Source organism: Gallus gallus, chromosome 7 (assembly GCF_016699485.2).
Source record: "Gallus gallus isolate bGalGal1 chromosome 7, bGalGal1.mat.broiler.GRCg7b, whole genome shotgun sequence".
Lineage (NCBI taxonomy): Eukaryota > Metazoa > Chordata > Aves > Galliformes > Phasianidae > Gallus > Gallus gallus.
This window is the reverse complement of record NC_052538.1, coordinates 30,320,823-30,335,203: the sequence shown is the minus strand read 5'-3', so window position 1 is coordinate 30,335,203 and position 14,381 is coordinate 30,320,823. Positions and strand designations below refer to the sequence as shown.

The window sequence follows — 14,381 nt, the reverse complement described above, 5'->3', positions numbered from 1 at the left end:
AAAAAAAACAGAATGCCAGTAATACAGATCAGCCCCGTGCCTTCCTCACAGTTGATGCTTTTAAAGATTCAGGAGCTCCAGGCAGGAGGAGGAGTTCTCACCAGGGGACTCATGGGAGAGTATAGTCATCGATCACTTTCTAAGGGCTAAGTTTATGGTCATTTCACTGTACTCATGGGTTCTTGTTTCCCTCCAGGCAAAAGAAAGCTTTTTTCACTTACAGAGTTTTTGCATAGGTGATCCACCGTGCACTACTGATCTCACACGCATCTGTGCCTTTGTTCTTGGCCCACTTCTGTCTTCTAATGCTGGCTGCTCCACCTATCTGGTGTTCTTACTTCCCATTACATCATGTTTTTACAGTCCTTCCTGCCTTCTTGACATTATAATTGCTAGTAAAACTCCATTTGCCTTTCCCTTTTGTCCATTCAGCCCCATTGGTTTCATTTTCCTCTCTCAAAGCTGCTTTCATCTTAATCTGGTGTTGACTTTTAGGGTTTTTAATTAAACTTCTCTTTCAGTTCTTTTATTCAAAATTACCCAATAATGTAATGATGCTGCTGGACTGCAGAAATACTGATCATACCTTTCAAAATTCTGTGATGTAACTTAGATGAACTTAGAAAAAAGACTGGTAAGACAGGCAGAGAATGTGTATTTGTAAACATGATTTTGATATGTACAACCCATGGAAGCTTTTGAATTTTTATTTTCCCATGAAAATGTTAGAGCTCTGAAAAGAACAGTCAGGTGATAAACATGATTTAAAATGGCAGGGAAGGTGATACGGCATGAACATTGAATAGAGGCTGGACATATTTGATTTGATCTTGACCATCTGTGAACCTGTGTCTTCATTTCAGCTGGAGCACAATTCTAAAATATTTTTTATTTTTACCATATTTAGTTATCTGTAGATGCTTATGTGGAAAGAAGGGGCGAGAAGACAGAAAATGTAAACATATGTTGGATTTGTGAAAGAACAAGTAGGCAGTATAATGAAGAGTACGATGGGAGAACCTTGAAGGTGAGAACAGGGAGCTTCATTTGTATCAAGGAAAAGATGAAAAGAAACTGAAGGGAGTTCCCTGTGCAATTAATGGTATGTGAGAGTATGGACGGAAGGTAGGAGCTACAGTGTGTTGGCTGGACAGGACAAAATGAAGTACATTTTGTACTTCATAGACATAGACATTATCACAAACTAACAGCATCTTAGAAATAAGAGGATAGAAGAGATTTGGGACAGATAGGGTAACTTTTTTCCATAAGGAAGTAAGGTGATGGAACAGTTGCTTTGCCTGTTACTGAAAAAAAAAACAAAATCGCTTTGTTATGTCTCTTTTTGGATACTGCTTTGTTACCTTCTTTATGAAAGGTGAAATTGTTTTCAATTTATATAGTACAAAAATTTTTGAATGAAAATTGTCTTATTAGTCTTGATGAAACCTGGACAAGTACTTATCCAAAAATATATATTTTTTAATATTTATAATGCAGATGGTTCCTGAAACACTAGGGAGTAACACCTCATTCTGTCTTTATGCTTCTGCCTGGAGAATGTTTCAAGTTTCTAGTAATGCAGTTTTAAGTTGACTGAGGTAATTTCAACTGTCTACATATTGAACTCTTGGAAGTACTAAAACTGTATTGTCTGCAGCATGAGCTAAAAAAACAAAAGGCATTTAAACACCACTGCCCCCCTTCATGTTTGCAAAGTTTGGAGTACTAGTCCTGTGCAGAATAATAGGATTGCAGGGCAAGCTGTGACTGGTATGCAGGGACAGAAGGAGGGAGTTCAGAACAGCAGGTGGTAAGCTGGGGTAGGCAAACTTGGGAGAAGTTCAGTTCAGAAGAGGAGAAGTGTCTTAGTAAATTTAGTGTTATTTAGCAACAATGGAGATGACTGGGGTGTAAGATATAGTAAATTGCTTGTGCTATATATTTGTCTTGAAAAAGTTAAAACATTGCTTATTACACCACGAAATCTATGTGTGAGCTGTAAATGAAAAAGTGTAGTTAGAACTGTTGAGGTTCTACCACACGCTATAAATATATTCCCTGATTTGTAGATACTACAATAAATATATTTTTTTAGTCTCAAACATTTTTTTTGGCCAAAGTATAGGGAAATATCCAATTAAATACGTACATTTCAAGCACTAGTGGCATCTAGCCAGCATGTTGTCAGCTCATACTGGTTGTGTGTAATCTGTAAAGTCCTGTTTTATTTACAAAATAAGTTTTACAGTGATTTTATTTTCCTTTATTATCCAAATTGTTTTTCCTACCCATGCATGCAATGTTCTTTGCATTTGAAAAGCACTTTAATTTGTGGCTTTTTATTTATTTTAAATTAGAATTTTACAGTGGTCTTCACCCCACTTACATATACACAGAATAGTCGTCTTTTCTGAGGCATTACTTGGCTGCATTCAGGATGCCAACTTTCACATTGCACAGTGGAGCAAGGCAGATATCCCTTAGCTAGCAGAAATCCAGACCTGTAAGTCCAGCTAACATGGTGCAGCACAGTGAAGCCCTATCAGAAGTAGTGCAGTCATGCTGGGTTCTACCACCCATGAATGGCAATAAGTCTTGCTTTTGTTTTAGTGCTGTTTGACCTGCTGTGTAAGTTGAGCACTAAGCGTGAACCAATTTAAAACTACTTGATCAAGTACAGCTTACTGAGAAAGGAGACGGAATCTGTGTTTTCAGAAAAAACTGTTATTACGCTGTAGATACACAAAACAATAATGTGAACTAATCATAAATTTTAGTAGTGGGAGAGGATGAACCTGGAATTTAAAGTGAAAAATATTTTCCTTACTCCCCATGGTTTTTTAATGTTTTTTTTTCTTCTGTTATGCAGATCGTGTTTTAGTTCGAATAAAAGACCTGACAGAGGAGAAGGCTGATGAGGTGGTTTGGGTTCGTGGCAGAGTTCATACAAGCAGAGCTAAAGGTGAGAGGCTTCCAGGAATCAGATGTGTATTTTCTCATTTTGTTAAAGTAACCTGAACATCTAATTAAACTTCATGATATTTCAGTGAAAGGAAGCAAAGCAATTACTATCTGCTAACTATATCTTGCATACAAGAAAACTTTGCCACATGGTTACTCAGTGTTTGCTTCAACCAGTTATTTTCTGTTGTCCACCCACTTTTCCTAAACAGGGAAGAGGAAATAATGTTTTCAGCTGAATGGGAAATGGGATATTACTGTCACTCCGTAGCAGAAATGATTTTTGGTTTTTATCACATTACAAAATAGAATGTGGGCAACTGTAAGTAATACTAACTTAAAATGCATATATATAATTTTTCTGCTTTGGGTGTTAGAGTTGCAAGATAATGATTTTAAGCCTCAGTGGGGATAAAAGATTATAGTTATCAATTTTCAGACAGCCATATTTATTCTGATGTGTACAAATGTTTTGCTATACATTTTCTAATCCACATTAAAATTTCAGAATTTTCACTTTGTTGCCATTATTTGACTTCTGATGAAGAAACATGATCTTTCTGAAGTAAGAGAAAGGGAGCATCCTCTTGTAGGTTCTAAATAGCACGAGCTGTCATGTTTGGCTGTCTGACAGCCATGTTTCTTCATGGATTCAGAAGTTCTCTCTGGAGATCAGTTTGCCATATGCAAACTTAAACAGGCTTTGGCCTTTTCAGTTGATACTAGGCACTGACAACTGTTGTGCTGGCTTCAGTTACGTTTGGCAGCTCAGTAGGGGGATATAAATACTCTGTCTTCCCAAGAGTTGAAAGAAGAGAGCATAAGAAAATTGTCTTCACAGATGAAACGTAACGGTAGTCTTAGAACTGGAAATAATGCAAATTAGAGACACAGATACCAGATTCATTTATCCTTTTAAGACTTTATTTTCTTTTTAATTACATATATAGATAAATAAATTCACCTAAATTACTGTGTGTCCTGCTGTTAAATAAAATAAGGAGCTATGTATAAGTAGATGTTTTAATTTGTATTATCTTTAAATTTAGAGAGACCTATGTGATTGCCTCAGTAGTTCTGCACTGAGGTATTACATGGAAGTAATTTGTTGCTGTGTACAGAAACTGTACAAACCCAAAAGCTGTGGAAGCCTCAGTCATTGCTTGTATTCCACAGCTTGGAATTATTCAGACAGGAGACAAAAACTAATTTAAACGTTACTACTGCTACATAACTCTGAGCATTCTCATGGCTTTTTCATTTGCTATAGGATGAAAAGTTCAGACTACTGACAGAATTTAGTGTATTAGAGACAGATGTCTTGATGTAGGCTACTAAAACAAAATGGAAGGCTCAGTGGTTATTCATTACTCTCTCTGTTTTATATGAGATAACTTACATGTTGTGTGCATTTACTTTAGTTGGAGTAACATGCAGCATGGCAACATTCAGCTTTTAGAGAAGCTGTTGCTTTTCTCCCTTCACCCTTGACCTCAGGATAGACTATGGTTTTTGATGAAACGATCATGCCTGTTTTCAGAACTTCTAAACAACCTGAAGAATAAAAGCAAATGAATTGATTCTGAGTACCAAATGTCCTCAATTTATTGACTGTTCTTGTTCTTCCTTCTTGGACTGACAGGACAGAGCAATTCTGACATCCAGGGAATGCTGTTAGGGAATACTGTATTCTTGTTTACTTTGGTTTGGGGGGAAGAATCTTAGGACAAAAGCAAATGTTTAAGCATAAGATGTAATGTTAGCCTTTCCCACACGCTGTGTGGCACTATTCCTACTGCTATGGAAAGGAAAATCTTGCAGGAAACAGGAAAATCTAGCACAAAAATAGCTTTATTTTTTCTTAGAAGATTGATTTTGACTTCTAAATAACCAACGTATCCTTTATTTAACCCTGTCTGGTTGTAACCAGTATACAACAAAAAAAAAAGAACGTGAACAACTGTAGAAGCCAGCTGTCTCATATAGCAAACCACTCATGAGGCCCAATGGACATTAACTGAAGGATGTGTAAAGAATGGGGTGTTGGAAATTTCTGTGAGTTGTACAAAAAATAAAGTGCCTGAGGCCCTGTTTTTTTATGGTAGTTGAAATGTTATTTCTGGCCTTATTTTAAAGCCAGCCTAAGCTACTGATCACGTTTATCATTGAATAGCAGTTGGGAAGTCAGTCTGCATTCTGCCAGGCAGCCAGGACTTCTGTGATATGTTATAGACCAGAACGTGGTTTTGTTTTATGGATGCAAAGCTTTTATAAAACAGTATGTTGAAAAGAAGACTGCCACAAAGCGCAAAAGGACTGCATTTTTTTTTTTCTTTGCTGGCAGATGTCTGTAAGTAGCAACGGGTTCCTTTTGTATGATAAATACATATATTTTTTTTGCAGCTTATGCAAATTCCTTCCTGCATCCTTTTCTCTCAAGGTCTCGTGTCGTTTGGTACTTCCAAGAAGGGAAATCTATTCCTGTTTGGTTTTCTGTGAATACTTGATGGGATTCTGTGTGATGTATTCTCTTATTTGTTCTGTGACTAAAAGTTCTTAACTATTTTTTTCTTTGGAAACTTTTCATCTTTTTAGACTGTCTCGTGTAGAAGACTGCATTGACTTATTTTATAGAAGCCTTGAATAGATTACTGTTGTTAAATATGAGCAATTAGATGGATAGTTGGTCTTAATGTTTTTCACTGGAATGCCACATCAAGATTTTGAAACACACAGGGATCCCCAAATCTTATTTTTCTTTTCCTCACTCTGATGCTTTTCCAGATCAAGAGGCGGGGAAGAAAGGATGTAATCATGGACTAGATTTGGTTATGGCTCATCTTTTTGATGCCTTATCTTGCACGTAATAGGCTCTTCTGAGAGAAGTTCTGTTCCCTCCCACAATTTTCACAACTGTGATATTATAATTATTTCTATCAGTGAGGTTTGTTTGATCACTTCTTTGTGATTAGAAATGATTCTACAAAACATCCTCTTTTCTCATAGAGATGACTACCATTACTCACGAGTCCTCTGTGATGGAAACACTGATGGGATTTCTAGTGTTTGGGGTTAAATACAACAGCCAGACTTGCTTCTGATTTGTATGATAGCAAGTTCCTTCATTTATTTTACTAACTTCTCCATAAACGTTTATTAATTGCATGACATTACAGTAGTCTTCAGCTGTGTATTTTTGTTTGAATGCCTAATATTGCATTGTGGAATTTCTGTCATGTTTGGTTAAGTTCTGTGTTGAAAGAAGAGAAAAATAGTAATCTTCAAGGAAATAACAGCTGCTGGCTTCTTCCTACTTTCACCATTTTAATGGAAGTGTTATAACTTTATGAATAAGAACTTTGAATTGAAATGGTATTGATGCGTTTCGTCACATGCTGACATGACAGTATTTCTTCATATTCTCTCTGAGGAAGAAGCGTTTAAAATTACCATGTTTCCTTAAATGTAAGTTAAGCAATGAATGTGTATTAGTGATGTGAACAGAAATAGGGAATGATTGTAACTGTCACTTAAACAGATTAGAAGGAGCTTTGTTGACTTGGAAATGCCAATTTTAAAAGTCAACAAAGTGCATTATATTCTCTGTAAATCACTATTAATTTCCATTAACTTCCTTTTCCCTAAGCTGTTCATGAATAAATTGCTCTTACAGAAATTTTTGCTTGGGTCTTTGAGATTCTTGTCATTTATCACAGTCAATACTCCTTTTGTTCCCCTTCATTCTGAATGTGCAGAGTATTATAGAACGACCATTGTTGGTATAGTCCCTGTGGTGCAAAATCAAGCCTACTTCTCTCAGCAGCTTTGTCAAATGAACTGTACAGTTTTAATTTTAGAAGTGCCGAAGTACATTTAAGAAGAGGAGAGAAAACTTATTTGAAAACAATTGTGATTTGAATTGTATTTGAAAACATTGCTCATGGTTGTGAGCAATGCAACAAGTCGAAGTATGATTTTCTTCCAACCGTTGAAGAGCAAGAGATATTTTAAAAGTTACAAATTCTAATTTCTGTCTGGGTATTACTTATCTTGGAAGACTTCTCATTTTTTGAAAATGCTTGTTCATGGGTTTCTAGATGTACACCAGACTTAGTTGTATTTATCTCAAGGCTTGGTGTGTGTGTACATGCAGAGCTGAATGGAGATATAGCTAGAGTGGGTGGGAGGAGAGAGAGAAACTCATTAAAAACTCAGTTTAATTGCAGAATTACATTTACAAAGACCTCGAGTAGCTTGTCCTTAATACACCTGTGTTGTTTTCTTTTGTATTCAGGGAAGCAGTGTTTCTTAGTCCTGCGTCAGCAGCAGTTTAATATCCAGGCTCTTGTGGCTGTGGGACAGCATGCAAGCAAGCAGATGGTAAAGTTTGCTGCCAAGTAAGTAAGCAATTATATCCTGTTGTCAGAGTAAACAATGGTGGGAACCAGGACTCCCAAGGGTTGGGACCATTTTCACACATTAACATCAATGCTTCGTTTGTTTTAAAATGTAGTTATTTAAATTGTCAGTTCACTATTGCATTGAATACATTACACTGACAAAAGATAAAATAGAGAACAGGCTTGAAATTCATTCTGAACTGCTGAAGCAGCATTCTCTCGCCATAGACAACCTACATTTACTTTCAAGTTAGCTAACAAAAAGTCTGGCAAGCTGAGCTTGGTAGGATACTTCATTTTGTGCGATGTTTGTGTGTGTCTGCACATGTTTAGGGTTTTTATTCTACAAGACTGACAGGATAGTAATATGTTCTGTAGCTAGTACAGATGCAAGGAAGTTCCATATTACAAGTGGCTGAGTAAGAAATGAGTTGTTTCTGTGCACTGAATCAATCTTGTTTACATGCCTTCTTTTGGCACTAGAAAGTTGGTAGGGGTTAAGATACTTCTAAAAATATTTATAATGCTTAGAATTACCAATTAAAAAAAAAAGGTATTTGCAACAATTTAAATTGAGTTAATTGGTTTGTTGTATTCTTAAAGATAAAAAAAAAATTACCTGCCACTGCTTCTTACCTCAAGATTGTGCTTTCAGGTTGTCTGGTACTAAGTATGTTTGCATGATGAGGGTGGTTTTATAATAGAATTTTATAGTCGTGTAAAACTACTTGTTCACAAATAGAAACGTGGATCAATTCAGTGCAATAGTATGTTTAACATGTGGCACTTGAGTTGCTTCTGTGTAGTCCTTGGCACTGCTCGCATGCCTGGGAAGGGAGCCTTTGCTAATTAGCTGCAGAAGGGCTACAGCCTTCAACCTTCAATATGTCAGGGAGGGATTCATTATAGTGCAGACTTCCAGAAGCCAAGTTAAGGAGGTTAGGATAATGCTTCTGCTGATACGGTTATAGGCAACAGGAGAACAGAACCAACAGTGTTCATTATTTGGTGGTTCTTAGTGTTGGCTATGTAAATGCAAAGCATGCTGTTTACAGGTGTTTATGAGCCAAAATGAAGTGTTCTATTTCTTTGTAGAATAGTTTGCTCTCTCCAGCACTTAGAGCCTTTGAAAAGAATTGAGTGCTTAGTTTCTCCACTCCTCACTTCCTCTCCCTGTAGGTAACCTACTGTCAGCCTGCATGTGCTCTCTCAACAAACTGCTCTACAGGACAGTGAAACAACTCTCACAGTTGTGATGCTTACTCTCCTGTTCTCCAGTTTTCTCAAGCATCTGGTTTTCGGTTTTCTTCATCTTTCTTTGTTGAATTTCTTACATTTGTTTCATGATCAGCAGAGATCTGTCATAGTAGCTTGCAAGAGGGAAAGTCAGTCCTTACTCTTTTCTTCTTTGAACTGATTCTTCCATTTGTAAGCCTTCTGTGACCTTTTTGTTTGTTTTCTTTTTACTTCTCTCTTTTTTTTTTTCTTCTTACTAGATTATTTTTTCTGGCAGTTTAAGTGATTTAAACTACACCATGGAGGTCCACAGCTAGCAACAGGTGATATCTGCAAAGGCTAGAGGGCAAAGCTAATAACATACTTTTTGGCTGCTGTGAGCTGTTACATCACATGGAACCTTACCCTTAATTTCTTTCCAATTCTCTGTCATCTCCCCACTTTTCTTGACGTGACATGCCAAACTTCCAGTGACGAGCCAGATTCATGTTTGTACAGTGTTTGGACTTGTCATTCTGTTCCCTTTTGTGATAGAATTTGATGTTCAAATCCTGATATTGTGGACTGTCTCATTTATAGCATGCATGTTTTCCTCACTGTTTGTGCTTCTGAAATGCTTAGCTGTTGACAATAATGTGCTTTAAACTTTCTGTGCTTTCTGCAAAGCCTTCCTGGGTTTTGTTTTGACAGTTACTTTTTTTGTTAACACTATTAGCGCACTCATTCCTTTCCACCAACAAACCTACTTTAGTAATATCCTTCTGCGCTCTCACTTTTTCCAGTGTTTTATCTTTTTCTCGGTTCTGTCTGATACCATCATTGCAGCTGCATCTTGTACTTCAGAGGCCGCTCTTCCCTGACTTCCAAGTGCACTTGTGGTTACCACGTCAGTGCCACCTGAAGCACAATGACAGTATGTGCCGTGTCTTTAGTTGCCTTCCTGCTCGTTTTCACGTGCTGTGGAAAGATGCCGTTATTATTAGCAGATGAAGCTGATCTTCAGTGTCTAAAAATAACTGCATTGTTTCTCTGCCTTTCTCAGTTTCTTCATCTCCTCTTGTTTCCTACGTGTTACATGAGCAAATAAACATCTATCAAAGAAAATATTCAACTTTAATACCTTACGTTTCATTCAGTTATGGGAACTAAACCTTTTCACTGGCATAAGATCAACTTTGTTTCATGTGGTGCTTTCTTATATTTGGGTAGTGGTTATGGAACTTTCTTTAATACAGCTTGTGAACTTCTGCATTGTGACTTTTAAGGAAATATTAAGGTAGTGTAAAAGCTGATTAAACGATGAGCATCGCTTGTACAAATTTTCATAAATAATAAACCAGTTCCTCTTTTAGATACTGGCACCTGGAAGCGGAGCTTTCACAACCTTCTGTGGTCTAGCAACAACATTGCATACTCAACTGTAATATTCATATACTGATTTATCTCCATTATCCTAAGAATGTGAATTCTTTTTGTGAAAGATGCTTCACACTGGTTTACCACTGTTTTAAAGAGATTTCCTTGAGTTTGGCAATGAAGAGTTTCTAGCTGAACATTAGTTGAGATTTCCTATATGTTCAAGATTAGTATTCAGAGATGTGAGAAATTAGCAGTTTGGGATCGTGATAGATCACCAACTTAATACGAGTTCATGCAGTTCTCTATCCTACTGTTGTTAGGTTCTGAAAAAGGAATAAAATGCCATTAATATAATATATGCCAGTGATAAGATTATTCCTGGAGTATTTTGTCCTCTTTGTTGTCTTTGTGTCTGAATACACGTCAAATCAGAGAAGACTGATGATGAAGTAGCATGCTGAGATAATTTGTGGTCAGGTAAATCTGCCTTCCTGTGTGGCTAAAGAAACCTGTCTGTTCTGTTCAAGATGAATCAGTAATGTAAATCCCAGCCTGACAGTACCTGTGTGTAATTTCAACTATTTCCAAGGTGAACTCTTTCTTTTTTTTTGAAGTAAAAACATTTATATTGCATCCATTTTTTTCTCTTGCATTCACATAAACTACTATTGGTTATTATTTTATCACAATTATTTATACTTTTAATATTAATAGTGTGATTTATGCGGTCTGCATACATCAAACAGTCTCGGAGAAAAAAGCAAGAAAGAAAATATCTGAAGATGCTTTCACAAATTAAAACATTTTCTACCTAAAGGAAATAAATAATGAAGCTTCTTCCAATTCTTCAGACTTTTGATTGAGCAAATATTGTGATTTACTTAGAGAGGCCCACAAGGGGTTCAGCTTGCAGCAGGAAGGTGTTGTCATACAAACCACAGTGATGCAACCCTGTGGTTGAGAGTCTTGGCTAATAGACGTGCTTAGATGTGAATGATGTAACATCTCTAGTGAATGTTCTCGTGTTTATAGTCTTGATTTTTTTTTTCTTTTGTAAATGAACATTATTATATAAAGGAACATTTTCTTATGCAGGAGAAGTGTTTAGCTTTGGACGTTATGTCTAAAATAACCCCTTTAAGGATCAAACAATATAAAGATACAATCTGTCATCTTCATGCATTCCAATTTACTTTCAAGTCTTTTGTAATATTAATTGGAGGTGGAAGTGACGGTCACTTTGGCATGTTTTTCTGCTGTTTGTCACTTTTTGGTTTTTGCTTTTTTTCTTTGTTACCATGGAGTATTACTTTAAAAAATTGTGCTGCTACTGTTGGGAACGCTTTGAACATTATGCTGTAGTTACCACTATTTAATTAAAGCATCCTCTTTCTTGTTCTAATTTGAGCTGAAATTACCATTTAAGTAACGTTCCTAGAATTACCTGTTGGGATCAAAGCAGTGTTTTCAGCTTACATTGTTCATTTGATGAATGATGATTAGGGATTTCAGACTCTTCCAACATTAGGTCTTGCTGAGCTCAGTTCAAACGAAATTCAAAACACGAGCTTTTATTTGCATAGGAGTGATGCAAGTGAGCTTGATTAGATGTGCAGTCCAAATGAGGAAAAGCTGTTTTCTGTGGGTCAGGTAAAAGTTTTGAGTAGATTAGGAGTGTTTGTAAACACAAAGATATTCATAGACAGAAGAAAACTTGGCAGTGTTATGTGTGCCCAAGCAGTTATATGCAAATTTGGATAAAGGTATCTGTATAGGTAGGAACTGAGCTAAAATATATGAAATTATATTAAAAAAAACCAAAAAAACTAAGTGATGTTACAACTTTTGAAGGGTGTTCTAGATTAAGAAATACACTGTTTCAGTTGCTGGGGGTGGGAAAAGGCATGTTTAATCACAGTTGCAAAGTTTTTAAGTTCTAGTCAAGTTTGCAAAGCAGTGTTTGCAGTTACAGGGATGTAGGAGTTTCTTCCTGTATTTTTGATCTGATACAATTTTGCATATCGTGAATTCTGTGTGTACTCTGATTATAGATCTGTAGTGACTTCACTAACGCAGGCTCCCAGCCATGGGATCAGTGGTCTGAGTCATACAGCACATTTACATTTAGCTGTTATTTTATTTTTTGCAATGTGTAGAACTTGCTACAGTATGTTTACAGCACTTTTATTTGCAATTACTAGCATGACAGCTTTATTCAGCAGATTCAGAACTTCAAATTTCAACCAGTATGCTGCTCTTGGTGAAAAAAGAGGTGAGGGAAGTAGAGGAGAACTGTTTGAGGGGAAAGCATTGTTTTAAACATTGATTTATTTGAAAAGCAGAGGGAAATTGTAGTTAGACTTAATACTGTTTTAACATCATGTGTTCTGTGCCTTAATCTTTTTAAGCAGTTTTAAACAATCATTTGTGAGAGAGTGCACTCGACCATCATTTCTCCATGTCTTTCTTGAATTTCTTGTCTCTTCTTTAATGAGGTGAACGGAGTCTCATCCCTTACTAAATGAGTTCTGATTTAAAGCCTACTGTCAGCCTTTGTTTTGTTCGTTATACTGGTTTGAGCAAGTGCAGCTCTTTTAAAAAACATACTACTCAGAAGTTCTATACATTATGACGTGAGCTCATGGTTAAGTATATAGAGCACTGTGGTCTGTAAACCTTTTACAGCAGTTGACAAGTTCTATCGCCTGAAAGTATTGCTATCAAAGAAATAGTCTAATCAATTAAAATGCTGAAATTTGGCATTTTTTTCCAGGCACTTGTGATTCATTTCTAGTGATTCTATGAAGTTTTGAGAATTCTATTGCTTGAGTTTCCAACTGTTACTTAAACTTCATCAGATTTTGTAAAATTTTGTTAACTTTTATTCAAAAATTCTGTTGAATGACTTCAGTTTGAACTTAACTTTATGAAGTAAAGCAGTTTGTTCCAGGTCAAACCAAAGATCTGTTTAGCTTCTCTTATGGCTGGTATGGGTGGTGGTGCTGAGGCCCCATACTCAAGGTATACCTTGAGAGGTACTCAAGGCCAGATTGGATAGAGCCCTGGGCAGCCTGAGCTGGTGGGGAACAACCAGCCCACAGCAGGGGGTTGGAACTGGATGATCTTTAAGATCACTTCCAACCTAAGCCATTCTATGATGCATCAGGCATAGTAGGACACAGAATAAGTAGTCATACTCTGCAGCACTTAGCATTCATATCTCAGCTCCTTCTGGGTCATACCACAAAGGTTTTGTCGGAGATGAAAGCCAAGTTTCTCTCAACAGCTGTAAAGGTAGACTTCATTGTTTAACTGGGTTAAAAAAAAAAAAAATAAAAGAAAAGAAAAGTGAGAGAGAAACTAGTTCCAAACATAGATATTTCTAAAAAGAAGCCTTTCAATCCTAATGAGTTTCTCATGTGGTTTTTACTGTAGCTGTACAAAAAGACCGTCAGTTTAGAATACCTAGATTTTACTCACAGCTCTTAGAGTGGCCCTGGGAAGTGCTAGATAAACTAATGGAGATGCAACTGATTTATTTGGACTGTAGTTATCATCAGCAGTAGCTTGCACCTACTTGCAACTCTGCCTTTCTCCACTTTAACTGAGAATTAGTGCCCATGAGTTCTGTGCATTAAAACATTTATCTTACTACCTTCTCACTTAACTTTATGGAAAAAGTTTGAGGTTTGTTAGTCTGGGGGTTTGTTGGGTGTGGCGAGGAGCCTTACTAACTCAGAAGCTGACTTTGTAAACCTGAAGATTGCTAACTGCTTCTTGATTTACCAAAATCAGTAGTGGCCAGCTTGTCTAACAGCGTCCTTGCCTGCCTCTTACTGTTTGTGGTTGCATTACAGGCCTACTGTTCTGCTTTCGAAGGGCTTGCGTAGTCAAGCGATGTACATAAAGTGCTTTCCGGTCATCTCAAGAATGCCTGAGAAGTGAAAGATAAAGTTAATTGTAACTTACTTTTCATAAAGACAAAAGAAGTGTTTTCTGATATTTTGCCTTTTGTATGCAGGCTGACAAAGAGACAGAGTGAAATTCTATCTCCAGTAGAGACGCAATTACATGAAGTACTGGATTTAAAACCAGTAATTTTCTGCAGTACCTAAATGAAAATTGCTCTTATGAATTATTTTTCATCTGTCACTCTCGAGACTTCTGTTATTGTTTGCTTATAACACACATACTTTCTATCACACTGTTGGAAGATTTTAAAGATGTTATATGGTGATTTAATATACTCTTAATGACTGTTAGTGGAGAGCAGTTAAGATGTCCTCTGTTTTAAAGAACTGACTTAGAAGCATCTTGCATCTTTCAGTAACAAGTCATGTAGTTTAAACAAGCTCAATCAGTTTTTTTTGCCCTCTAGATCTAGGACTTTCTTTCAATTTGTTGTTCTGCTGTTCAAGACCC

General features: G+C 36.6%; 1 protein-coding gene across 1 annotated transcript in view; it reads left to right on the top strand.

Annotated features, from left to right (window-relative positions):
• The window catches only part of DARS (aspartyl-tRNA synthetase), a 36,056-nt gene that overhangs the window by 3,292 nt on the left and 18,383 nt on the right, over window positions 1-14,381 (top strand). Inside the window, exons 3-4 of the mRNA NM_001006528.3 lie at window positions 2,873-2,965; window positions 7,259-7,361. Coding sequence (NP_001006528.2) covers window positions 2,873-2,965; window positions 7,259-7,361 — 196 coding nt within the window. The remainder of the gene's footprint in view (window positions 1-2,872; window positions 2,966-7,258; window positions 7,362-14,381) is intronic.